Below are 27432 nucleotides of genomic sequence, written 5' to 3' on the forward strand. Positions count from 1 at the left end.
TAGAACAAGCTAGGTAGGATTTCCAGAGGAGGAAAAGCAATTTCACTATTAAGGTTATATGATTTATATGTTAAAGAGCTAGGAGACATTTAGTTAACTCTCAGAATTACACATTTTCCATTGATTGGTTAAAATGAATAGTCTGGATTTTTATGAACATATATGACATTTATTCAAACCTACATATTGTCAGGTAACTGTCCCCTCTTTCTTAAGTCAACATTTGTTAGCCAGATTTCCTTTAGAGTTCCCGCATGTGCTAAATTTCAGAGTAATTTTATGTTGGTAACTTCCTACTACTATAAAAGAGAGGTGTAGAAAAACCATTAAAGACAGTTAAGAATTTAACCTAGCCCAGGGTTATCAAATACATCAGAGAATATTAATTTGAAGAGTACTACCCCTCTCCCCTGGAATGTTCTGCTCATGAGAGGCATTCTGTTCTGCCTTCACAAGAACAGCTGTTGAATGCCACTTTTATGGACCTAAGCAACCAAGATTACGGCAAGACATGTTCCTTCATCAATATTCACTATCTACATTGCAAGCCTGGCTCTCCCAGATTTATCAGTTTCCCCTTGGGTCTTAGGTATCCTTTTAGAATGAAAAGAACATGGCTGCAGGTTATTAAACATACTATACTATATAATATACAGTATATAATATACTATATAATATCTCTTGTTCTATTAATTATAGGGAGAGATTAGAAAAGTTTGAGGGACTTCCTGGTGGTTCAGTGGTTAAGACTCCATGCTCCTGATGCAGAGGGTGCAGGTTCTATCCCTCTTTGGGGAACTGAGATCCCATATGTTTCATGGCTCAGCCAAAAGAAAAAAGAAGTTGGATTGAAATTGTGAAGGGTCTTTAATATTAGATTTTACTCTGGGAACAGAAGACAGCCAGTAAGTTTCTTACTCTCTAATTAAAGAGAATATTCTCTGCCCCTCCCTCTCTGCCCCCAGGAGAAAAAGTGTGAGAACTGTACTGCTGAAGTTGGGAAAAGACCTTCCATGAATTTGCAAACCTTCCCATTAGAACACCTTATTGGTTAGAAGAAATCTTAATACTTTGGTCTAAAAATTAACAATATAAATTTTAAGATGTACCATTATCACTATGTGTATTATGAACATGTACATGAAGTAACTGACAAATTCTGGTCTGAATTGGCATTGGCTCCCACGTTACTCACTAATCTAAATTAGTTAATTCCTTCATGAGCAAAAGAAATTTTTGAAATCGAGACAAAAATAAGAGTGGAGCAACATAATTTTTGCAGGAAGCCTGCTGGAGCGCTACACCTAATACTTTTAAGGGTCTTAGAATTAACCATTTTAGATCTAGCCATTTAGGTCTTAGACGAGAATGAAGAAAACTGTTTTGTTTATAAAGAGACAATGTGAGAGGGTTAATAAGACCTTTAAGGGTCTTAGAATTTTGTGGGTGTTTGTAGAAATGGTGCATCTACACAGCTACCTGAATTACACAGTATGCATTGTCACACCTGCCTTTGCTCTCTCTGCCCTTTTTGCCTAAAACACACACTCCACAGACAGACTTCCAGGTGCACCTAAAGGGCATCTTAGCCCTAGGCCAAATTCACTACTCTGCATTAGTACTCTCCACAGTACTTTCCACACAGTATGACAGCATGGGCGGTCAGGCAATAAATTCCCTGGTATACGTCTGTCTCAGGTATGTATGCTTAGCAAGGAAATGGGAAAGGCTGGGTCAGGGAATGGAATGTCGTCTTAACCCTCTCACGTTATCTCTTTATAAAAAAAAAAAAAAAAAACAATTTTCTTCATTCTTTTCAAGACCTAAATGGCACTAAGATACCTAAAAGGCAGTTAGATCTAAAATGATAAATCTAGAAATCTGGTGTATTGTTCAGAACCAAAACACCTTCATTACAAAACAGCCTACAACACCAGTTAATGAAAACTCATTCAGTCAGAATGGCAGTTTTGAAGACGTATAGATTTGTTGTTCTTTAGTCTCTAGGTTGGGTCCTACTCTGTGACCCCGTGCACTGTAGCCTTGCCAGGCTCTTCTGTCCAGGCAAGAATACTGGAATGGATTTCCATTTCCTGCCCTAGGGGATCGTTCCAACCCAGAGACTGAACCCTCCTATCCTGCACTGCAGGCAGATTCTTTAGGACTGAACCACCTGGGAAGCCAGTATAAAACAGATAATTGCTGTCTGAAATGAAACTTGTCCTATTCCTCTGTAAACTGTTTCTCGTAGTGTGATCTCACTCTCTTTCCTGGCATGATCATCTTCCCTCTCATATTTAAAATGTAGTCTTCTATTCCTCTTCCTCAGTTCAGTTCAGTTCCTCAGTCGTGTCCGACTCTTTGCGACCCCATGATCACCAGGCCTCCCTGTCCATCGCCAACTCCCGGAGTTTACTCAAACACATGTCGATTGAGTCGATGCCATCCAACCATCTCATCCTCTATCGTCCCCTTCTCCCGCCTGATGCTTTCGCAGCATCAGGGTCTTTTCAAATGAGTCAGCTCTTCACATCAGATGGCCAAGTATTGGAGTTTCAGATTCAGTATCAGTCCTTCCAATGAATGTTCAGGACTGATTTCCTTTAGGATGGACTGGTTGGATCTCCTTGCAGTCCAAGGGACTCTCAAGAGTCTTCTCCAACACCACAGTTCAAAAGCATCAATTCTTCAGCACTCAGCTTTCTTTATAGTCCAACTCTCACATCCATATATGACTACTGGAAAAACCATAGCTTTGACTAGATGGACCTTTCTTGGCAAAGTAATGTCTCTGCTTTTTAATATGCTGTCTAGGTTGTTCATAACTTTTCTTCCAAGGAGCAAACGTCTTTTAATTTATTGGCTGCTCTCACCATCTGCAGTGATTTTGGAGTCAAATTATCTGTCACTGTTTCCACTATTTCCCCATCTATTTGCCATGATGTGATGGGACCAGATGCCACGATCTTAGTTTTCTAAATGTTGAGTTTTAAGCCAACTTTTTCACTCCTCTTTCACTTTCATCAAGAGCCTCTTATAGTTCTTTGCTTTCTGCCATAAGGGTGGTGTCATCTGCATATCTAAGGTTATTGATATTTCTCCCAGCAAAATTGATTCCAGTTGTGCTTCATCCAGCCCAGCATTTCTTATAATTTACTCTCCATATAAGTTAAATAAGCACAGTGACAATATACAGCCTTGATGTACACCTTTCTCTCTTTGGAACCAGTCTGTTGATCCATGTCCAGTTCTAACTGTTGCTTCCTGACCTGCACACGGATTTCTCAGGAGGCAGGTCAGGTGGTCTGGTATTCCTATCTCTTGAAGAATTTGCCAGAATTTGTTGTGATCCACACAGTCAAAGGCTTTGGTATAGTCAATAAAGCAATGTTTTTCTAGAACTTTCTCACATTTTCAAAATCCAAGGATGTTGGTAATTTGGTCCCTGGTTCCTTTGCCTCTTCTAAATCCAGCTTGAACATCTGGAAGTTCACAGTTCACATATTGTTGAAGCCTGGCTTGGAGAATTTGGAGCATGACTTTACTAGCATGTGAGATGAGTGCAATTGTGTTGTAGTTTGAACATTCTTTGGTAATGCCTTTCTTTGGGATTGGAATGAAAACCGACCTTTTCCAGTCCTGTGGCCACTGCTGAGTTTTCCAAATTTGCTGGCATATTGAGTGCAGTACTTTCACAGCATCATCTTTTAGGATTTGAAATAGCTCAACTGGAATTCGATCACCTCCACTAGTTTTGTTTATAGTGATGCTTCCTAAGGCCCACTTGCTTCGCATTCCAGGATGTCTGGCTCTAGGCTGGTATTACACCATCATGATTATCTGGATCATGAAGATCTTTTTTGTATAGTTCTTCTGTGTATTCTTGCCAGCTCTTAATATCTTCTGCTTCTGTAGGTCCATACAATTTCTCTTCTTTATTGTGCCCATCTTTACATGAAATGTTCTCTTGGTATCTCTAATTTTCTTGAAGAGATCTCTAGACTTTCCCATTCTATTGTTTTCCTATATTTCTTTGCACTGATTGCTGAGGAAGTCTTTCTTATCTCTCTTTGCTATTTGGAAATCTGCATTCAAATGGGTTTATCTTTCCTTTTCTCCTTTGCCTTTCACTTCTATTCACAGCTATTTGTAAGCCCTCCTCAGACAATCATTTTGCCTTTTTGCAGTTCTTTTCCTTGCGGATGGTCTTGATCCCTGCCTCATGTACAATGTCACGCGAACCTCTGTCCATAGTTCTTCAGTCATTCTGTCTATCAGATCTAATCCCTTGAATCTATTTGTTACTTCCACTGTATAGTCATAAGGGATTTGATATAGGTCATACCTGAATGGTCTAGTGGGTTTCCCCACTTTCTTCAATTTAAGTCTGAATTTGGCAGTAAGGAGTTCATGATCTGTGCCACATTAAGCTCCTGGTCTTGTTTTTGCTGACCGCATAGAACTTCTCCATCTTTGGCTGCAAAGAATATAATCAATCTGATTTTGGTGTTGACCATCTGGTAATGTCCATGTGTAGAGTCTTCTCTTGTGTTGGAAGAGGGTGCTTGTTACGACCAGTGCGTTCTCTTGGCAAACTCGATTATCCTTTGTGAAGGATAATGAAGGAGTCTTTTGGGCCTAGAAAAGAGAACAACAGTCTCAAAGGCCCTTTGCTGAATCATCTAACTTCGGAGAAAACAAAGCGTAACTTTAGTTCCACCCTGATGCTCCAGGCCAGTTGCATCTATCTGGGACTTATCACCCTCTGTCCGGATACCTACCACCCCCTACACCCGCCCAGAAGACTTATCACCCCCTGCAAAATTGCAAGTGTCATCTCAACAAAAGAATACTCAAAATATCCCGCCTGATTGACGTTTCCCTTATCGCTTCCACAAACCTCCCTGTAAGTATGAAGCCTCCCTGATCCCTTTCAGCGCTCAGCCTGGTCGTTAGGCCGACTGTCGCCCCTCCTTGCCTGAATAAAGGTAACCTACTTCTGTTGAGGTCGTCTTTCCTTTTCTGCCTCGCCGGAACTGTACCTTACACTTTGCCCTGCCTCATTCTGTACTCCAATGCCAAATTTGCCTGTTATTCCAGGTATTTCTTGACTCCCTACTTTTACATTCCAGACCCCTATAATGAAAAGGACATATTTTTTAGATGTTCTAGAATGCCTTGTAGGTCTTCATAGAACCGTTCAAGTTCAGCTTCTTCAGCATTACTTACCGGGGCAGAGACTTGGATTACCATGATATTGAATGGTTGGCCTTGGAAAAGAACAGAGGTCATTCTGTCGTTTTTGAGAGTGCATCCAAGTACTGCATTTCGGACTCTTTTGTTGATTATGATGACTACTCCATTTCTTCTAAGGGATTCTTGCCCACAGTAGTAAATATAATGGTCATATGTGTTATATTCACCCATTCCAGTCCATTTTAGTTCACCGATTCCTAAAACGTCGATGTTCACTCTTGTCATCTCCTGTTTGACCACTTCCAATTTGCCTTGATTCATGGAGCTAACATTCCAGGTTCCTATGCAATATTGCTCTTTACAGCATTGGACTTTACTTACATCACAGTCACATCCACAACTGGGTGTTGTTTTTGCTTTGGCTGTCTCTTCATTCTTCTGGAGTTATTTCTCCACTGATCTCCAGTAGCATATTGGGCACCTACTGACCTGGGGACTTCCTCTTTCAGTGTCCTATATTTTTGCCTTTTCATACTGTTCATGGGGTTCTCAAGGCAAGAATATTGAAGTGGACCATGTTTTGTTAGAACTCTCCACCATGACCCATCTGTCTTGGGTGGCCCTACAAGGCATGGCTCATAGTTTCATTGAGTTAGACAAGGCTGTGGTCCATGTCATCAGATTGGTTAGTTTCCTGTGATTGTGGTTTTCAGTCTGTCTGCCCTCTGATGGAGAAGGATAAGAGATTTATGGAAGCTTCCTGATGGGAAGGACTGACTGAGGGGGAAAATTGGGTCTTGCTCTGATGGGTGGGGTCATTTACAGTAAATCTTTAATCCAGTTTTCTGTTGATGGGTGGGACTGTGTTCCCTCCCTGTTATTTACCTGGGGCCAAACCATGGTGGAGGTAATGAAGATAATGGTGACTTCCTTCAAAAGGTCTGGTGCATGTACTGCTACACTCAAGTGCCCCCAGCCCTGCAGCAGGCCACCGCTGACCCACACCTCTGCTAGAGATTCCTGGACACTCACGGGCAAGTCTGGGTCAGTCTCTTGTGGGGGTCACTGCTCCTTTCTCCTGGGTCCTGGTGTGCACAAGTTTTTGTTTGTGCCCTCCAAGAGTCTGTTTCCCAGACTGTGTAAATTCTGGTGGCTCTATGGTGGGGTTAATGGCGACTTCCTCCAAGAGGGCTTATGCCATACCCAAGTCTGCTGCACCCAGAGCCCCTGCCCCTGCGGCAGGCCACTGCTGATCCGGACCTCCATAGGAGATGCTCACAGTTCTGTCTCTGTCTCTGTGGGGTCTCTGAGTCCTGGTGTGCACAAGGTTTGTTTGAGCCCTCGGAGCATCTCTGGAGGATATGGGTTTGGTTCTGAACGCGATTTCGCCCCTCCTACCACCTTGCTGGAGCTTCTCCTTTGTTCTTGGATGTGGGGTATCTCCTCAGAGATGCTCCAGCACCGCACAGCCGCCACTCCAGCACCTACCATCTTGCTGGGGCTTCTCTGCTCCTCTTTCTCATAGGCAGTTTATTGCTAACACCTAGTCTCTTACTAAACACCCTCATCTTCACAGATTCCATTCCAATCTGGTCCAAAATTACATCTCCTAGACTACTGGAATAGTCCCCTGCATCCTGTCTAATTCTGGTCACACATACATAACTACCAGGTTCATATTCCTAAAACGCAAGGTTCTGATCTTGTCATACCCTACAGTGCACAGCACAGCCTCCACAACAAAGAACCGTCATCTGACCAAAATGTCAGTAGTGCTGAGTTGACAAACCTTGTCCTGTACTCTCTTACCCTGGGATATAGGAGTCACTCCTCAACTCTATAATACAGTCACTCTATTCTATAAAAATTCCACTGTAACTAGATGTATTTGACTTGCCGTCTTCACAGCTATATTATATACATCTTATCCTCTACCTGCTGTACTCATAATGCTTTTATTCAAAGATTATTTACTGAGAATCTACATCTATCAGGTTGCAAGCCCAGATAGTAAGCAAAGAAGGCAGGTACCACATCTCAATTATTTCGACACCCCATGTATACAATAAGGATTTGGTGAGAATAAAGACAGTTCTCTCTGCACTTCATTTTCCACTTAAAAACAAGGATTCTGATACAGATTTGCAAAAAGAAAGCGGTACATACTTCTGTTGACATCTAGTAAAATTCAGAAAGGCCCTGCCTAAATTTCCCACTAAGAATGAAACTAACAGGTGCTCATGAACCTATTGAAAGTTAATTGTCAGTTAAGAATAATATTTCACCAAAACTGAAAAAGACATATGTACCCCAATGGCTCCCCTGGTGGCTTAGATGGTAAAGAATCTGCCTTCAATGCAGGAGACCTGGGTTCAATCCCTGGGCTGGGACGGTCCCCTGGAGAAGGAATGGCACCCCACTCCAGTATTTCTGACTGGAGAACTTCATGGACAGAGGAGGCTGGCAGGCTACAGTCCATAGGGTTGCAAAGAGTCAGACACAACTGAGCAACTAACACTTTCACGTTTTCACTCTTCACACCAACGTTCATTGCAGCACTATTTGCAATAGCTAGGACATGGAAACAACCTGGATGTCCATCAACAGATGAACAGTTATAAAGAAGCTATGGTACATATACACAATGGAATGCTGCTGCTGCTAAGTCACTTCAGTCGTGTCCGACTCCATGTGATCCCATAGACGGCAGCCCACTGGGCTCCCCCATCCCTGGGATTCTCCAGGCAAGAACACTGGAGTGGGTTGCCATTTCCTTCTCCAATGTGTGAAAGTGAAAGTGAAGTTGCTCAGTCGTGTCCGACTCTTAGCAACCCCAAGGACCGCAGCCTACCAGGCTCCTCCATCCATGGGATTTTCCAGGCAAGAGTACTGGAGTGGGGTGCCATTGCCTTCTCCCAATGGAATGCTACTCAACCATAAAAAGGAACACATTTGAGTCAGTTCTAATGTGAGGCAAATCAACCTAGAGCCTATTATACAGAGTAAAGTAAGTCAGAAAGAGAAAAAAAATATTGTATATTAACATATATATACGGGATCTAGAAAGATGGTACTGATGAACCTATTCGCAAGGCAGCAATAGAGATGCAGACAGAGAACAGATTTATTGACAAGGGCTGGGGAGAGGAAGGAGAGTGAGATGAATGGAGACAGTAGCATGGAAGCATATACACCACCACATATAAAACAGATAGCTTATGGAAATACACTGTAGGACTCAGAGGGCTCTGTAATAACCTAGAGGGGTGGGAAAGGGTGGGCGGGGAAGGGAAGCCAAGAGGGAAGGGACATATGTACACCTATGACTAATTTATGCTGCTGTATGGCAAAAGTCAAATTTTGTAAAGCAATCATCAATCAAAAATAAACATTAAAAAATAGCATTTCAATATAAAGCTCTAATAGTTAAAATAATAAAATCAATATTAACTTAATAAACCTAGAGAAAAAGACTATACCAGCAGGTGATAAAACACACTTCAATCTTTATCTTACCTTATATTACAATAGTAATTTTAATTTTCCCATTATCTTAGTCTTTTTCTGAAAATAAATTTTAAAAATAACTGGAGAACCCCCTCCCCTCAAATTTCATATATATGTCTTCATCTAAAAAGAAAGGAGGTGAATAAAGATCTCTAAGGTCAAGTGGGAAGTGAAACTGAGGTGTTTCAGGGGCTCTGAAGAGCTTCGGTACCATAGACCTTTATGTCTCAGTGCAGAAAGAATGCAGCAAGAGGCAAAAATGATACATAAGAAGTGATTTACTAGAATCACCTGGACTTTCCAGGTTATTGAGATGGTAGTGTGGCAGTTCCGGGTTCAATCCCTGGGTGGAGAAGATCCCCTGCAGAAGGAAATGGCAGCCCACTCCAGTATTCTTGCCTGGAGAATTCCATGGACAAAGTAGCCTGGTGGGCTAGACTATAGGGTTGAAAAGAATCGGACACAACTAAGTGACTAACACACACACTAGAACAGGATGCTTGTGAGGTTAACAAGTGGGTGGGAAACGGGGTATCACACCACGAACTTACTAGGTAACAGTTTCATAATCAAAGGAAAAGTGGGGAGAAGAGTTTCTGCAACTTTCTTGAGTAGATTTCATGCTTCCATCATTAGTTCCTCCTCCAGGTTAACCAGGGGAGTTTTCTTGTCCTTACATGGTCATGAGAGGTCCACAAATTATTGTTTTTATGTTTTATGTTTTTAAGCAGAAAGCATGTCAAAGGGATCATTAAGTTACTGAGCTCACTGGGGTCTCAGGAGGATGGGGGTCTCAGAATGGGGGTCCTACCAGTGTTTTATTGTCCTGAGGCATGTCACGATCTTCTGTTACATGGTTTTGCTGCAACGCAAAGCTGCTTTTACTTAAATCCCCTAGTGGGATTAACTATCATCACCTATTTTGTCCCTTCACTCTGCCCTTGTCAAAAGTAATATGAAAATGTACATATAAACAATCAAGTCTCCCAAAAATATCATGCCCCAGTGTAACATAGAGGAAAGTACATGCTCTATTCCCAAAGACTCAGGCTGGAATTTTTGCTTACTAGCTGTATCATTCTATGAGAATGAACTTACACTTTGAAGCACAATCAAAAAATGAAAATGCTAAGGTTATTGTGAGAATTAAAGACTAACATTTACAAAGTGCCTATCAGATCAAAAAGCTACCATAGTTTTAATATTCATTTAACAAATCACTCCCTTGCAAACATCCCTCAAACAGTTAACCACGACCTATAGGATCTGGCTTCTACCTGACCTCCACTCCTACAGTCTTTTGATCTGTTGGCTCTAGAATTCCACCAAGTCCTGGAATAAGCCATGCACCTTTGGCCTCCTTCCTCTGCTTATTATGCAGATCTTTGCATTGCCACCTCAACATTCCAAACTTTGTCCAAAGCCCCAGAAACCTACCTGAGCACCCAAAGTCCTTAGCCATGGCCTTCCAGTCACCCCATTCTCTACCCTCTTATGTTGTTTTATAGGGTTTCTCAGGTAGGCTAGTGCTACAGAATCTGCCTGCCAATGCAGATGTAAAAGACTCTGGTTAATACCTGGGTTGGGAAGATGTTTTATGTTCTTATGTTGTTTTATATTCCTCTTTGATTCCGTGAAACTGTCAACTGCCAAATTCTTTCCCATCAGAATGTAAACTCCCTGAAGGACAGGATTTCTGTCTTTTCAACCATGTCTTCAGAACTTAGCACCAGAGCCAGGGTGGGGTGAGAGACAGGACTCAGGTGCAAAATTTAAGAGGATGCCAAAAATTTCAGCAACCAAGAAAAATACTAACATGATGCAACATTCTAAAAAATAAAAATGAACGCAGAAAACCATGATGAACTATCAAAAATGTCACATAAAGAGAGGATCAACTCAGCATTTGCAGGATTCACCTTGATCCCCGCGTTGCTTCACAAAGGACTTGATAGAAATTTAACTGAGCACTTGAGTGTTGCATGGTAAGTCTGACTTTGCGACAGCATGGACCCTAGGCCACCAGGAATGGGTTGCCATTTCCTCTTGGGGGCGGGGGGCGGGGCGCGGGCGGTGGGCGTAAATCTTCCCGATCCAGGGATCGAACCTCTTGTCTTCTGCATTTGCTTACTACACAGCCAACTATTAACTGGAGGCTGCAGAAAGGTAAAAGAGAGAAAACTGCAAAAGACAGGAATTCGGACACTTGGGAGCTTACATCCTTTGGCTTCACTGTGTTCTGACCAAAAGTGAAACTGGGGAATGCAATGTCACCACTTAAACGCACAGAGAATGAAAACTTCAGCATGACACGTGCGGTACAACTTGCTATAGAAGACTTAGCAATGAATACTTCCACCCTTTCTTCCATCACTGGAAAATTATGGCCAAGGGCCTTCAGACTCAGGGAGTCAGGTTTGGAACTCCCAGGACAGGATGACTGATTCATTTATTCACTGATTCTGGAATAGGATTAGAGTATGTGTTTGGCACTTGAAACGAAACCCGGGAGAGTACAGTAGATATATATTTAATAAGCTTAAACGTCCGGGATTAAAGCAAGGTGGCTGAGGAACAGTGGTCGAAAATTAAAAAAAAAAAAAAAACACGCTTACAAAAAAGAAGGACGGTCCCAGTCTCATCTCCTCAGCAAGGGCCCAAGGAGATTCAAGCCAGTCGGGGTCTCCCGCCACTGAGGAGGTAGGACCAGCTCCTAGCGCCGGAGGGACGCGGCCCCACCCACGCGGCCCAGGGCTCTCCGCCTCCCTCGCCCCCAGAGAGAAACGCGGGGGTCCCCAGCGCGCAAGCGCCAACCCGCCAACTCCAGGGCGGCCGCCCGCCACCAGCGCTTGCGCGAAAGCGCTGAGCAGGGGGAGGGGCGAAACTAGGAGGCGAGAGGAGCGCGCCTAAATCCTAGAGAGGCGGGCTAAGCCGAGCTGGGGGGAGGGTTCGTCTTCCGGAAAGTCTGCATTCTCGGACAGTCAGGAGTCGCCGCTCACCAAACTCCCGCTTGAGAAATGACCGGAGGAAGTCGGCCGCGCTCTGCACCCATCGGAGTTCCTCAGACACAAGCCGGAGCCGCCTTCAGGATGAAATTAGGACCCGCTGGAGGCCGGTTCCTCAGAAGGAGGAGGAGAGCGTGGCGGGAACGCGCATGCGTGGTAGGAGCCCTCCACGTGCTGCCGAGCCGAGGCCTCCCCGCGCTCCGAGGCCCCGCCCCCGGCCTCCGCGTCTTTCCGGACGAGCGGAGCTGGCGAGGGAGGAAGGAGGCTGGGCCTGGAGGCTCGGCCCCACCTCGGCAGCCTCCCATTGGGCGCGAGTGAGGGGACGCCCTCCCGCCGCCCTCCCATTGGATCGCGCGTGCGAGCGGCGCGCCCCATTGGGCAGTGCGGATTTGGGCACCAAATTCAAAGATTTTAAAAGTACCAGCTGGCGCCTTTTGGAAGATAAGAGCTTTGAGAAGCTGGCCGCCCGCTCTCCTCCCGAGGTCGCAGTTCCCTCACCTGAGGCCGACCCCTCTCTTGCCCCTGGCATGAGCCGGCGGCCCTGCAGCTGCTCCCTACGGCCGCTCTCCGGTTCCTGCCGCTGCAGCTACGGCGCCCCGACAGCCGCCGGGCGCCCTTGCCCCTCGGACGGTGGGTGAGAGGAGAGGGTGCGAGCGGGGCGCGCCTTTAGAAGGGGTGCCCGGCGGAGGAATGACGGTGGCGGGGTAGGAGGAGTTGGTGGGTAACGACCTGGACCCGACACCCTCCCGAGTCTGGCCGTGCGGCCCCTCGCTGGGACGCGGGCGGGCGGGCGTCGGTTCTCCCGGGACCCAGAGGAAGAAGGCAGGGGGGTGTCCGGAGAGGGGAAGCAGACGTCCCGGGACAGGATGGCCGGCGCACCTGGGTCCCGCCGTGCCCGCGAACCGGGGCGCCAGGCCCCCCAGGGAGGTGCGGGTCGGGGGCTGGGCAGGGCTGCCTACCTCCACCCCGCGGGCCCGGGCGCCAAATGCCCCCTGCCGCCCCTCCCCCACCCCGGAGCCGCCGCGCTGACAGGGCCCGCGAGCCAGCGGCCCTCGGGGCCCAGCCGGGTGCCCGACCCCTCACTTCAGCGCCCCTTCTCCACGCCTGCCCCGCACTCTCAGGTCGGAAGTCAGTCCTCCCAGGTTTTCGCCACCTCAGTCTTCCTGGCGGGCGCGGGAGATCGTGCTCGCTGTTATCTCCCGCCTCCTCCGCCGGTCCGCGCCCTGAGGGCCACCCCTCCGACCCCTCGGGATTTCCAGGGTCTCCCCTTCCCCAGTCCCCGCCAAATGGAGGGACCCCTCTCATCGGGTCAAGGCTCTGTTAGGGATGTCCGAACAAAAACGTTGAATTCTCCTTTTTCCCCCCTTGAACCCAGTGAGTGACTCAGTCTCAAGGCCTGGACTGAAATGGAAGGAGGGAAAGGGACATTTTTAATGCAGAAACCCCGAATTTGTCCAAATGTAGCTGATTTTGAAGAATTTGGGAAGATCTGAGAAGTGAAGAATTCGTTTGGTTTTGTTTTTTCCCCTATGCTTCTGGAGACGCAATCTTTTATTCCAGCTCTTGGGTGGAATGGAAGGCACCCAAATGAACACTTACTTTTATGCTCTTTGTTGCTGTCTCTTAAAGAGACCCAGCTGCATTCATTTTATTTTAGAAATTGTGAAAAATTTTATAAGTTAACAGCTTGATGGTGTATATTCGATAATTACTGAAAGACGCTCCTTTCTTTAGAAAAGGAATCTAGAAGACTCAAAAAATATTTTAACAGGTTAGGTCTGTGTCTAGAAATCCCTGACTCATAACACCCTCTGAAATTCTGGAGATTGGTGGCTTTAAGAAGGATTTTTTTGGTTGCTTAATTCCAGTTGTCTTTACTACCTTGTCCCTCAGGAGAGTATTTGCTGTCCCCTAGATTTTTTTCTATATTTGAAAATTTGAGAAAAGGAAATTTAAAAATCTGTTGCATTCAAATATTTCTGAAATAGGCTTTCTAAAATATTCTCTTGGGGATTATGACTGATTTTTGCAGTTTATGGCAACAGGTCTTGAGGCTCTTTTAAAGGAATAGCCATGCCTCATTGATATTGGGCACATGCTGTTTATCTTGTAGGTACTGGAGGTTGTAGTACTTAAACATTTAACATTGGGATAGCTGTAAAGATTTTTTAGCTTTAAGCACTATAGTCTTTAACTATTACAGTTTACTATGAAATGTTAAATCTACATTGGGAAGTTAAATAGAAGTTAACTTTGTACAGTTAACTACTTAATACCACTTTTTCACGATTGGACTATTGAGTTGGTAAATAAGAGGTTTTAAAACTGCAGTGGTGAATCTTTACCAACTCCATGAGGTAGATATTATGGATATAGTATCTCCATTTTAAAGAAATTGAAAGACTGATTCAATGTTCTAGGTCACTAAATGGCAAAAGGCTGAGCAAGGACTTTCATTTGAAGTTGGATTTGATTCCTAGGGAAAAACATAATCTGAGATGCGTAAGTCTGTGTAGAATGTATTTTGCCCCTTTGAACTTGTTCGTGATTTAAATATAAAGAATATGAAAGGTTTGGCTTACAAAAATAACAGGGAAAATAGATTCTGTTTATTAAACTATATGTGATGGAAACTCTGCCATGCATTTAGTCCAGTTTGGTTTTCTTACCTGCATTTTATACATTAGGAAACAAGCTTTAAGAGTTCACTTGCTCAGTTTTTTGTTTTTCACCTGAAATGCTCATGATTTAAACCCAGGGTATTCACAGCTAATATAGTATATCACCAACCTCTGTTGACTTTACCCTTCTGAAAAGATCTCAGATCTCTTCAGTTATCCTTATTTGCCCTGCGGTCATCCTAGTCTTGGGTACCCAACTCTGGACTCCTGTGATAAGCGTTTCCAACTAGCCTCGCTGCTTTCACTTGTGTTGGATTAGCCAAGAAGTTTGTTTAAATTTTTTCACAGCAGAAGTTTTCAAGTTTTTCCAGTGTCTTTTGAAAAATCCCAACGAACTTCTTGGCCAACCCTATACCTTCCTATTAATATAATCCAATATTTTCCACAACTGGCAATCATTTGTTTGTTTGTCTGTGTGTTAGTTGCACAGCCGTGTTTGACTCTTTGCGATCCTGCCAGGCTTCTTGTCCATGGGACCATGGGATTCTCCAGGCAAGAATACTGGAGTGAATTGCCATTTCCTTCTCCAGAGGATCTTCTCAACCCAGGAATCAAACCCTGGTCTCCTGCATTGCAGGCAAATTCTTTACTGTTTGAGCTATAGGGAAGTCCTAGTGTGAACCAGATGTCTCACTTAGAACCCTCAGAGGCTCTTTATTACACGAAGAATAAAAGCCAGTCTATCCTAAAAATCCTATAGCATTCTATACCTCTTCAGCATTAATTTTCAATCCTTATCCCCCTGTTGTTTACCGAGTCCCAGTCCTGCAGGCCTTCCTCTTCCTTAAAAGTTCAACACTTTTCCTTCCAGGGTCCACCTTTGTCTGGGTTTTCACAAGGCTTTCAAGATACCAGGATTTCACCTTCAAAAGACCTTCTGTGGCTAGTTTCTTTCCTTCTCAAGACTCTGTCTCTAAGTAGGCATCGGGTAAATGAAGTGGCAGAGCTAGATTCTGTTGTTCATTCGCTCACTTGTGTCCAGCTCTTTGCAACCCCATGCACTGCAGCACACCAGGCTTCCCTGTCCTTCACTATCTCCTGGAGTTTGCTCAGATTCATGTCCACTGAATCAGTGATGCCATCTAACCATCTCATCCTCTGTCGTCCCCTTCTTCTGCCTTCAATCTTTCACAGCATTGGGGTCTTTTGAGTCAGCTGTATGCATCAGGTGGCCAAAGTATTGGAGCTTCAGTTTCAGTCTTTGTAATGAATATTCAGGATTGATTTCCTTTAGGATTGACTCTTAACCCTCATCTTTCTGATTCAAGAGGCTCTGAACTGTGAGATATATATATATATATATATACACACTTTTTTAATGATCCTTGTGACTCAGTTGGTAAAGAATCCACCTGCAATGCAGGAGACCTGTGTTCGATTCCTGGTTTGGGAAGATCCCCTGGAGAAGGGAAAGGCTACCATTCCAGCATTCTAGCCTGGAGAAGGGAAAGGCTACCATTCCAGCATTCTAGCCTGGAGAAGTCCATGGGTCTCAAAGAGTCGGACATGACTGAGCATCGGCTGAGCGTCTTTCACTTCACATTCTACCTCAGTTTTGAGCACGTGTTTGGAAATGCTGGAAATTGTTGACTTCTAAACAATTATAAAGTAGCTGAATCATTATTAACTCTGAAATTAAGGAACTGTCCATATTCCGAGAACAGTGATGAATGAAAGGGGTTCTGTAGGATAGTCTTCCAGTAACTGAGTTGTAAAGGCAGCAGAGGAAGAATGCCTTTGAAAAGAATTAAGTTTCTGAAATATAGTTTCAGGCCTCTTCCCTTTAGGATTTCCCAGGTGGTGCTAGTGGTAAAGAGCCTGCCTGCTATTGCAGGAGAGACAAAAGATGGGGGTTCTATCCCTGGGTCAGAGAAGATCCCCAGGAGAAGGGCATGGCAACCCACTCCTGTATTCTTGCCTGGAGATTTCCATGGACCGAGGAGTCTGGTGAGCTGTATAGTCCATAGTGTCACAAAGTGTTGGACACGACTGAACATGCCCATTCCCTTTAGGGAACTAAACAAAATAAAGCATGTGTCTTTGTTGGTGGCTTCTTTATCTTCAGATAACATGTGTGGTCTTAGCTAAATCATACTTAATTCCTTACTTGATGCAAAAATAAGAATCTCTTAGAATTTTTTACCTTTTTCTGAGTACAAGGGAACGGCTGGGAATAATTTGTTCTAGAGTTAGGGTTAATTGGGGTAATATTTATGTCCCTAAACTTTTAATTTAAACCTAATTAGAAGAAAGTTTTTAATCTATAAGGTGTCCTTTAGTGCTTAGAAGTTCTGTTCTAAGTAAAAACAGTAAATTCCGAATGAACAGATTTCCAATGTTTAGTACAGACTAAACATACTGACTATACTTACTTATAGGGTAATTGTTATCTACCTGTGATTGGTTTGCAGGAGGTATAATATAGTAGATGGGGGAGTACATTGGAAGCACATAGATCCATATACTCTGCCTTCAAAAATGCTAAGCAGTTTTCTTAAACCCATCTACTATATTCCGTCCCAGCCACTACTGCCTGCCAGAAATCCTAATCCTTTAAAGCAGCAGTTAACTGAGAATTGGGGAGATTTTGCCCCTGCTAACTTCCCCCACTCCAGTATTCTTGCCTGGAGAATCCCATGGACAAAGGAGCCTGGTGGGCTACAGTCCATGGGGTCGCAGAGTCGGACACGACTGAGCAGCTAACACACACACACACACACAGCTTCCCCCTACTCCCAACATTTGACAATAAATGGTTGCTGAAGACATTTCTTATTGTCCTGCTGGAGGAATAGCGGCTGCTAATGGCATCAGATAGCCACAAGTTGCTAAACATCCTGCAACAGACAGGACAAGCCCCAGCAAAATTATCCTGCCCCAGAAGTCACTAGTGTGGTTAGTTTGTGCATGTGTGCTTAGGCAGATTCTAAACCCCTAGTGGTTAACTTACAAATGATTAAATTTATTGGCTTTTTAATCCTTTCTCTAAACTTCTATAGATTTTGTGATTAATTATTGTAATACTTAATAATTGTTGTTTAGTCGCTAAGTCACGTCCCACTCATCCAGCTGTTTGCGACACCCCTGTTCTTAGCTATTCCCAGAGTTTGCTCAAGTTCCTGTCCATTGAGTTGGTGATGCTATGTGACCATCTCATCCTCTGCTGCCCCCTTCTCCTTTTGCTTTCAATCTTTGCCAGCATCAGGGTCTTTTCCAATGAGTCAGTTATAATAATTACTAACATTTAAATATATATAAGTTTTTTGGAACTTTTATCAAAACTGTTTGACCCTTATACATCCCGTCTTCCATTATCTTAACCATATTTCTAGAAGTATTTGATTTCTGTAGGGATGTCTCTTACCTCAGGCCCCACTCTTGATGCATCATATTTCCTTATTCTATAAGCACAGACTATTTGTTAAATAGTCCCTTTTGTCACTATTTTCTACTCAGATATGACTCTAAAAGTCAGATGGTATAGTTACCCCTCATTTAAAAGCAGACTGTACTGAAGTACTCCCTCGAGAATAAGATGTATATACTTATTAGGTTTTAGTAATATTTTCTTACATTATACTTTGATACTTTCATAGCTTATTTCATGGGAAGTTCACAGTGCTGAAAGAATGCAAAGTGATTAAATCTGTATCCCAAATTTAAAGAAGTAGTGATATGTGGAAATTTTTGCCATCAGGCATAATGTTATGTTCTTTTTATAGGTTGTAAAGAAGAAAGTTCCACTCTCTCTGTCAAAATGAAGCATGATTTTAACTATAACCATGTTCATTCTGGAATTAAACCAGTGAAGCCTGATGACAGTAGAAGACAAGGTTCCTACACTACTGCATGTTTGGAAGGTTCTTATAAAGACTGTATTAAAGACTATGAAAGGTTATCGGATGTTGGGTCCCCAGTTGTGAGCCCCAGGATTGTAGAACTTGAAACTGAAAGCAAGCCTTTGCATAACAAAGAAAATCAACGCATACAAAAAACACTTGACAGTTCAAATGACATACAAGAGCTAGAGACCAGCGGATGTTATGAAGACAGTGGCTATTCTTCATTTTCCCAGCAAAGTGGCCTCAGTGAACACGAAGACAGTAGCCTTGCCCTGGTGGAAAGTTTCAGTGACAGTCCACAATCCTGCCTGCTACGGACGCAAAGCCCAGACCAATATCCCAACAAAAACTTGCTGCCAGCTCTTCATTTTGAAAAAGTGGTTTGTTCAACATTAAAAAAAAATTGTAAACGAAATCCTAAAATAGATTGGGAGAAACTGAAAGAATTTATATCCAGTGGAAATTTTAGACTGCAGAATATAATTGGTAGGAAAATGGGCCTCGAATGTGTAGATATTCTCAGTGAACTCTTTCGAAGAGGACTCAAACATCTCTTAGCAAATATTTTAACACAACTCAGTGAGATGGACTTAATCAAGTAAGTATTGTTTCTCTGAGTGTATGTATTAGTATAATCCATGAGCATTTTTGTTATATAGCTCAGCACTACCAGCTCATGCAAAGATAGTACTGTAGTCTTGCACTGTAGTTTTAATTGAGGTGATGAAAGTATGCTTTTAATCCAGTTACTTCAAGTTTCATATTATGCTAGTGAAATCTATTTCTATTAGGTCGGGATCTTTGTTTCTTTTGGTTCTGAAATTGTTCATATGTAAGCTACATCTTTTGGTCATAACTATAAAAACAACAGCCTAGGGGTCTGCTGTACAGGTCCAATGGGAATTTGATTTTTGTCACACTTGAAAATATGAAGTAATTATTTCTGTTCTTTTTAGACCATTTTCAAGTTTAAAAGTGATAAAAATGCAGAAATGTACACATCAGTCTGATTATGACTATTTCTTAGAAACCTTTTACTGACTGCCCTTTCTTCCTTATCCAACCAGAGAGAACCTTTTAGGATGAGATAACGGAGAATTAGGGCTTCCCTAGTTTGGAGAAGGCAATGACAACCCACTCCAGTACTCTTGCCTGGAAAATCCCATGGACAGAGGAGCCTGGTAGGCTGCAGTCCGTGGGCTCGCTGGGAGTCGGACCCGACTGAGCGACTTCACTTTCACTTTCACTAGTGGCTCAGTGGTAGAGAATACAGCTGCCAATGCAGAAGACTTGGGTTTAGTCCCTGGGTTGGGAAGATCTGGAGAAGGAAATGGCAACCCGCTCCAGTGTTCTTTTTTTTTTAATTGGAGGCTAATTACTTTACAATATTGTAGTGGTTTTTGCCATACATTGATATGAATCAGCCATGGGTTTACGTGTGTCCCCCATCCTGAACCCTCCTCCCATCCCACTCCAGTATTCTTGACTGGGAAATCCCATGGACAGAGGAACCTGGTGGGTTGTAGTCCATGGGATTGCAAGAGTTGACACGACTTAGCAACTTAACAATTGAGAATTAAAATGATTATCCAGAGTATTGGATTAGATTGCCTCCAACTTGGTTCCTTTTTGGCTTTTTGAAAAAATTTTAAAGGTACTCTGTTACTTTGCACAGGTCCATGAAATATAACTGAACCAAAACAGACACAAGTATTGATTTTTATTATTGACTAGCTTCTTGAAGGATAATCAACAACACAACATTTTTGTTAAAATGGATTTTTAAAATTGATGTCTACTAGTAGCACTGTGTCAAATGTTTGAAATTTGTCTAATGTTAACAAATAGCCATATACACAATGGGGTTTCTGATTTGATATTTGTGGATATTGTGAAAAAACTGAAGTGTTTGGGTTCCTGAGCCTAGATCTACTTAGAATTGATGTTGAACTTTTTAAAAGGCAGCAGTGGAGGGGATTCTGTAGAACCCTGGCCCCCATTTTAGACCAGTTAAACCCAAGTGACTAGGCATGGGCCATCCTTAAATCTCAAGTGCATGCCACAGGCAATTCTAAGTATAGTCAGGTTTGAGAAGAACTGCTAATAGAAATTTCTTTTTTGCACTGGTTGTGTTTCTGTAATATATTCATCTTAGCCTTCATGGTGCTTAATTGTTTCCTTTATAATCATTTACTTTTCCAGTGTGTCTAAAGTGAGCACAACTTGGAAGAAGATTCTGGAAGATGACAAGGTGGCATTGCAATTGTACAATAAAGCAATACAAAGAATTACTGTAAGTCTTTGCAGTTGTTTTAATTTTAAGATATAACGGCTCTCTACCTTTGAAATGGGAGAGGGAAATAGTAAAGATGACAGATGATCTGGAAATCCTTTACATTTATAACTCATTAAAAAATACTCAAAGATAAAAGGGCTGGGATTTTATCTGTTACAAAGTAGTAAAGTTATCTATATTTAGAAGATTTTTACTGTAGGAAGGGAATTCATTCACTTTGCAAAATACTTAATAACTTTGGAGATGTTTCTGAGAATAAAGATCAACACACGATTAAAATTTCAGACTTAGGAGTTGGCAGACTAAGGTCAAGTGTTGCTTAAATTCTCCACATTTAATTTCTTTATCCATAAGCTGGTATTAATGAAAAATTTTCTACCTCAATAGATTGTTTTGAATCCATTCAGAGCACTGACGTGACACTTGAACATGACTATTGCCATCTACTGGTGGGTGGAAAGAATGACCTTTTGTTCTGGTGGTTGCTAAGTTGCTAAGTCACTTCAGTCGTGTCCGACTCTGTGGGACCCCATAGATGGCAGCCCACCAGGCTCCGCCATCCCTGGGATTCTCCAGGCAAGAACACTGGAGTGGGTTGCCATTTCCTTCTCCAAAGCGTGAAAGTGAAAGTGAAGTTGCTCAGTCGTGTCCGGCTCTGCAACCCCATGGACCGCAGCCCACCAGGCTCCTCCGTCCATGGGATTTTCCAGGCAAGAGTCCTGGAGTGGGGTGCCATTGCCCTCTCCATGTTCTGGTGGTAGTGCTTTATAAATCATGTATTAAATGCTGGGTACTAAGTATGTAAAGTTGCTTTCTCACAGTTTCTGATTTGTAGTTTCTCTCAGTAACTTAGTTGTTAGGCTTTAAATGTTTGAATAGTTGTGGGTGGCTGTGCTTAAGCACATGTATGTAAATTGAATACAGGAATAAATCCTTTATATTCTCATTTGCCCTTTTTTACATGTACAAACATAATAAAAATTTCTGATTATTGAGAATATAGGACGATATTTTTTAATCCTATTCAAACTTTTTTTTTTTAATTAGGAAAAAAACATTAAGTTTTCACCACATGCTTCGACCAGAGAGTATGTTTTATTCAGAACCCCTTTAGCATCTGTGCAAAAATCAGCAACCCAGACTCGCCCTAAAAAAGATGCTCGAACTAAGTTACCTGATCCAGGTGATCAGAAAGGTTCTACTTACAGTCGACACAGTGAATTCTCTGAGGTAATTTTTTGTTTATCAATAAATTGGAAACATGAGTTATTTATTGTTAAAAGGATTTAGAGTAAGAAAACCATTTATAACTCAAGTAATCAAATTAGGAAAGTACACAGAGATGTCTTTCTATGCCAAAGATAATAGATATTATTTGGCATTGTTATGATCGTGGTGTTGAGCTGTAATTTAGAAACACTTAAGAAAATAAGGAGAGACCTTGAAGTTTCTTCTAAAACTTAAATACTACATTTCACAATTACTGCCTTTGATAACTGAGGAAGAGAGCTAAGCAAAAAAGTCAATTTTATCAGGCATTACATAGATAGGGAAACATGGTAACTTTCACAGCTATATAAAGTGAAGTGAAGTGAAGTCGCTCAGCCGTGTCCTACTCTTTGCGACCCCATGGACTGTAGCCCACCGGGCTCCTCCATCCATGGAATTTCCTAGGCAAGAATCCTGGGGTGGGTTGCTATATCCTTCTCCAGGGGATCTTCCCGACCCAGGGCTTGAACCCTGGTCTCCCGCGTTGCGGGCAGGCGCTTCACCGTCTGAGCCACCAGGGGATCCATAGCTCTGTAAAGGTAAATGCTCTATGATGTGAAAGGTTTCTTTTAAAAAAGACTAGAGCTGGAGGTGAAAGAGCAGCCAGCTCCTGGTGTCACAGGAGAGGCGGCATCGATGTGGGAGTGGCGTTTATGAACAAGAGCATATTTGTAGCATTAAGCAGTAACCACTGGGTCAATTGACAGTGGTCTGTTCCCCCATTGAGCAGTAAGCTCCTGAAAGGCATGAGTTGTGTGTGATGTTGGTGCTTTATACATGTATTGGGGAAGTGCCCTTGTTTTGACTAGCTAAATTACATTCAGTTCTTAGTAAAAATATGTGTATGAATTTTCTTCTTTCTAGGTTGCCAAAACTTTGAAAAAGAATGAAAGCCTTAAAGCCTGTATTCGCTGTAATTCACCTGCAAAATATGATTGCTATTTACAACGGGCAACCTGTAAACGAGAAAGCTGTGGATTTGATTATTGTACAAAGTGTTTGTGTACTTATCATACCACCGAAGACTGTTCAAATGGCAAGCCCCTAAAGGCCAGTTATAAAATGGGTCCTTTGCCTGGTACTAAGAAAAGCAAGAAGAATTTACGACGATTATGATTGCTTATTACACCAATTGAAATTGATCATGAAGGTTAGTTAGAAAAATGTTAGGTTTTAATTAAAAAAAAATTAAAAACATGATGTTCGATTTTATGTTGAAATCAGTGTAATACATGGGATTTTCCCCCCTCAGTGAAAAAAGAGGGTACACAACTTCTTAAAGTATTTTACAATTTAATAGTGAAAAAATTTAAAATTCTTAATGTAAATCAGCAAATATAAATATTTTAAGAAAAAAAGGGAAACTATGATGATTGTGATTCAGAGGTAAAATAAAATTCATTCCATTTTATGGTAAAGGAAGACCATGTAATTTTACCTAGACGGTCTTAAAAGTAAATCTTCTTTACCATCCATTAACAGATTATTTTATTTGCTTTGCCAAATTAATAATATCTATTGAAATATCAACTTCTGGTGTCTTAATGTAAATGTTTTGTCACCTTTGTTTAACCTCTTTTAGAGTGTATTTCCCAAAAAAGTATCCTTTGTGAAGTTTTGCTTGTTTTCCTTCTTTATAAGTTTGTGTGTTTTAATATTTTGTACATATGTAAATATTTCTGTATTTTTTATGTCAGAGTAAGAAAATAAATGTCTTGTATATATGTAAGTAATTTTTTTCCTATTATGAATAAAATTGTTACAAGCTTGATAAATAACATGAGTCTTTTATGTAGGTAAACATTTAAATCTTAGAAACAGCTGAAGAAGCTGTAGGAGACTGACGTGTGGGAAGGCCTTGCGTGGGTCTTTGTCTCCTTATTGGGAACCTTGTGAGATTATTGTTCAGTCACTAGGTCCTATCCAATTCTGCAACCCCATGGACTGCAGCATGCAAGGATCCTTTGCCCTCTACTGTCTCCTGGAGTTTACTCAAACTTGTAGAGTTCTATATTCCAATTTCAATTTTCTCACCACCCAGTGTCTTAGTGGAGTTGGGTCTTGAAATAAGCATCTCAGGATGGTTCAAAGCAAGACCATAAAACACACTTTGGGAAATACTGGTGTATGTACTCATTCATCACTTTTTCACTCTCTTCTTTCACTTTCAAGAGGCTCTTTAGTTCTTGATTTCTTTCTGCCATAAGGATGGTGTCATCTGTACATCTGAGGTTATTAATATTTCTCCCTGAAATCTTGATTCCAGCTTGTGCTTCATCCAGCCTGGCATTTCTCATGATGTACTCTGCATATAAGTTAAATAAGCAGGGTGACAATAGGCAGCCTTTACCAATTTGGAACCAGTCCGTTGTTCCATGTCCAGTTCTAATTGTTCGTTACCTGCGTACAGGTTTCACAGGAGGCATGTCTAGTGTTTTTCCCTAATTGAAGCCTGAATTTTGCAATAAGAAATTCATAATCTGAGCTACAGTCAGCTCCAGGTATTATTTTTGCTGAGTGTATAGAGCTCCATCGGCTGCAAAGAATGTAATCTGATTTTGGTATTGACCATCTGGTGATGTCCATGTTTAGTTTGTCTCAGTGTTGTTGGAGGAGGGTGGTGTTTGCTATGACCAGTGTTTTTGATTCAGGTTACCTTGATTCATCTCAGTCAACGGGCTTCTCAAAGGCTTAAGGGCTTTGCCCTTTATCTCAGCAGAAAACCAAGATAGAGGATTTATCTTAAATGGATTTATGGGTGTGTCTTTCTAATGCAATAAAATCTCCAATGAAGTTAATGGTTTTCTTAAAGGAGCTTTGTAAAATCAACAAACAAAGCATTAAAGTATGTAATTTGACACACACATGCCTGAAGCCGTCACTTGCCAGATGAAGGTAATGAATATTACCATTTTTTCCTGCCCATTTGTAATCCCTCCTGTTAGTCCCCACGCAATCACTGATCTGTCACCGTAGATTACTTTGCCTTTTCTAGAATTTTCTATAAGTGAAATCACTTTGTACTGTGTGACTACTTTGAATGAAAGTTTGAGTTTTATCCATTTTGTGTGCACAGTAATTCATCCTTTCTATTAATAAGAAATATACTGTCAGATATGCCAGTTTGTTTGTATGTATGTTCACCCTGGTAGTTAGATGTTTGGATTTTTCACCCATTTTTTTGCTACCAAAAATGAAGGTGTTATAATCATTTATAACTTTGCAAGTTGTATTCTTTAGTTTCTCTTGGCAAATATCTAGAGGGGCTTCCCTGGTAGCTCAGCTGGTAAAGAATCTGCCTGCAATGCAGGAGACCCCAGTTCAATTCCTGGATGGGGACGATCTGCTGGAGAAGGGATAGGCTACCCACTCCAGTATGCTTGGGCTTCCCTTGTAGCTCAGCTGGTAAAGAATCCACCTGCAATGCAGGAGACCTGAGTTTGATCCCCAGGTTGGGAAGATTCCCTGGAGAAGGGAAAGGCTACTCACTCCAGTATTCTGGCCTGGCCTGGAGAATTCCATGGACTGTATATAGTCCACAGGGTCACAAAGAGTTGGACATGACTGAGCGACTCTCACTTTTGCTTTTCAATACCTAGTAGTAGAATGTTTGGGCTATATAGTCATTATATGTTTAACTTTTTGAGAAAATACCAAAATGTCTCCAAAGTGACTACTGTTTTATTTATTTTTGGCTGCACTGGATCTTCGTTTCTGTGCTTGTCCTTTCTCTTGTTGCGGTGAGCAGGGGCTACCCTTTCTTTGCGGTACACCAACTTCTCGTTTCAGCGGTTTGTCTTGTTGCAGAGCAGGATCTCTGTGGCGCACAGGCTCAGCAGTTGTGGCTCATGACCTTAGTTGCCCCTCAGCATGGGGAATCTTCCCTGATCAGGGATCAAACTTGTCCCCTGCATTGGCAGGCGAATTCTTAACCATTGGGCCACCAGGGAAGTCAATGAGTACTGTTCCACATTCTCACAAGGAGTGTTTGAGAGTTCCATTTACTTGATGTGCTCATCAGCACACGGTGTCGTCTGTCTTTAATTTTAGCCTTCAAATGTGTTTGTAGCAGTATCTCATTGTGGTTTTAATTTACATCTCCCTGGTGGTTGCCATTGTTATTTGCCATCGTACATTTTCTTTGGTAAAGTGTCTATCAAATCATTTGAGTGTTATCAATATTTGAGAGTATACACTCTGTACAAGTGCTTTATCAGAGTTTGTCTTGTCTTTCATTTTCCTAGTGTCTTTGGAAGAGTTTTTATTTTTGATCATTTATAAATTATTAATTATTTGTCTTTAATACATCATGCTTTGAGTGTTACATCTCAGAAATTTGCCTAACCTCAAAACACTCTCTGACATAAATCACAGCAGGATTCTCTATGAACCACCTCCCAGAGTAATGGAAATAAAAGCAAAAATAAACAAATGGGACCTAATTAAACTTAAAAGCTTTTGCACAATGAAGGAAACTATAAGCAAGGTGACAAGACAGCCTCCAGAATAGGAGAAAATAATACCAAACAAAGCAACTGACAATAAATCTCAAAAATATACAAGCAGCTCATGCAGCTCAATAGCAGAAAAACTGCCCTATCAAAAAATGGGCCAAAGAACTAAACAGACGTTTCTCTAAAGAAGACATACAGATGGCTAACAAACATGAAAAGATGCTAGACATCACTCACTGTCACAGAAATGCAAATCAAAACCACAATGAGGTACTATCTCATGCTGGTCAGAATGGCTGCTATCAAAAAGTCTACAAAGAATAAATGCTGGAGAAGATGTGGAGAAAAGGGAACCCTCTTACACTGTTGGTGGGAATGCAAACTAGTACAGCCACTCTGGAGAACAGTGTGGAGATTCCTTAAAAAACTGGAAATAGAACTGCCGTATGACCCAGCAATCCCACTGCTGGGCATACACACCAGGGGAACCCGAGTTGAAAGAGACACATGCACCCCAATGTTCATCGCAGCATTGTTTATAATAGCCAGGACATGGAAGCAACCTAGATGTCCATCAGCAGACGAATGGATAAGGAAGCTGTGGTACATATACACCATGGAATATTACTCAGCCATTAAAAAGAATTCATTTGAATCAGTTCTAATGAGATGGATGAAACTGGAGTCTATTATACAGAGTGAAGTAAGTCAAAAAGAAAAACACCAATACAGTATATTAATGCATATATATGGAATTTAGAAAGATGGTAACAATGACCCTACATGCAAGACAGCAAAAGAGACAAAGAGATAAAGAACAGACTTTTGCACTCTGGGAGACGGCAAGGGTGGGATGATTTGAGAGAACACCATTGAAACATGTATATTACCATATGTGAAATAGATTGCCAGTCCAGGTTCGATGCATGAGACAGGCCGCTCAGGGCTGCTGCACTGGGAAAACCCTAAGGGATGGGATAGGGAGGGAGGTGGGAAGGGAATTTGGGATGGGAGAACATGTACAGCCGTGGCTGATTCATGTCAATGTTTGGCAAAAACCACTACAATATTGTAAAATAATTAGCCTCCAATTAAATAACTTTATTAAAAAAAAATTGCCTAACCTACGAGCATATGTATCTTTCTCCTATGTTTTCTTCTAGAAGCTTTATAATTTTAAAA

At 42.0% G+C, this 27432-nt stretch overlaps 1 protein-coding gene and 1 long non-coding RNA gene across 4 annotated transcripts; one reads left to right on the plus strand and one right to left on the minus strand.

The window, feature by feature from the left end:
• Positions 1-147: 147 nt before the first annotated feature.
• Positions 148-11775, minus strand: LOC139032997 (uncharacterized). Its single transcript, XR_011485619.1, has 2 exons — positions 11703-11775; positions 148-4638 (listed from the first exon to the last, which is right to left on the minus strand). It is a non-coding gene; the product is annotated as an uncharacterized lncRNA (long non-coding RNA).
• Positions 11579-23574, plus strand: FBXO5 (F-box protein 5). Of its 3 annotated transcripts, none has more exons than XM_020882412.2 (5): positions 11585-12338; positions 18112-18829; positions 20434-20524; positions 21575-21757; positions 22661-23574. In XM_020882412.2, exons 1-5 carry the CDS (start codon positions 11858-11860, stop codon positions 22910-22912), a joined length of 1725 nt encoding a protein of 574 aa, XP_020738071.2. In that variant the 5' UTR covers positions 11585-11857; the 3' UTR covers positions 22913-23574. The 3 variants fall into 3 exon arrangements, with proteins under 3 accessions (XP_070317546.1, XP_020738071.2, XP_070317547.1); XM_070461446.1 differs by having other exon boundaries at positions 11588-11864; XM_070461445.1 differs by lacking the exon at positions 21575-21757 and having other exon boundaries at positions 11579-12338.
• The last annotated feature ends 3858 nt before the right edge of the window (positions 23575-27432 follow it).

Source organism: Odocoileus virginianus, chromosome 34 (genome assembly GCF_023699985.2).
Source record: "Odocoileus virginianus isolate 20LAN1187 ecotype Illinois chromosome 34, Ovbor_1.2, whole genome shotgun sequence".
Lineage (NCBI taxonomy): Eukaryota > Metazoa > Chordata > Mammalia > Artiodactyla > Cervidae > Odocoileus > Odocoileus virginianus.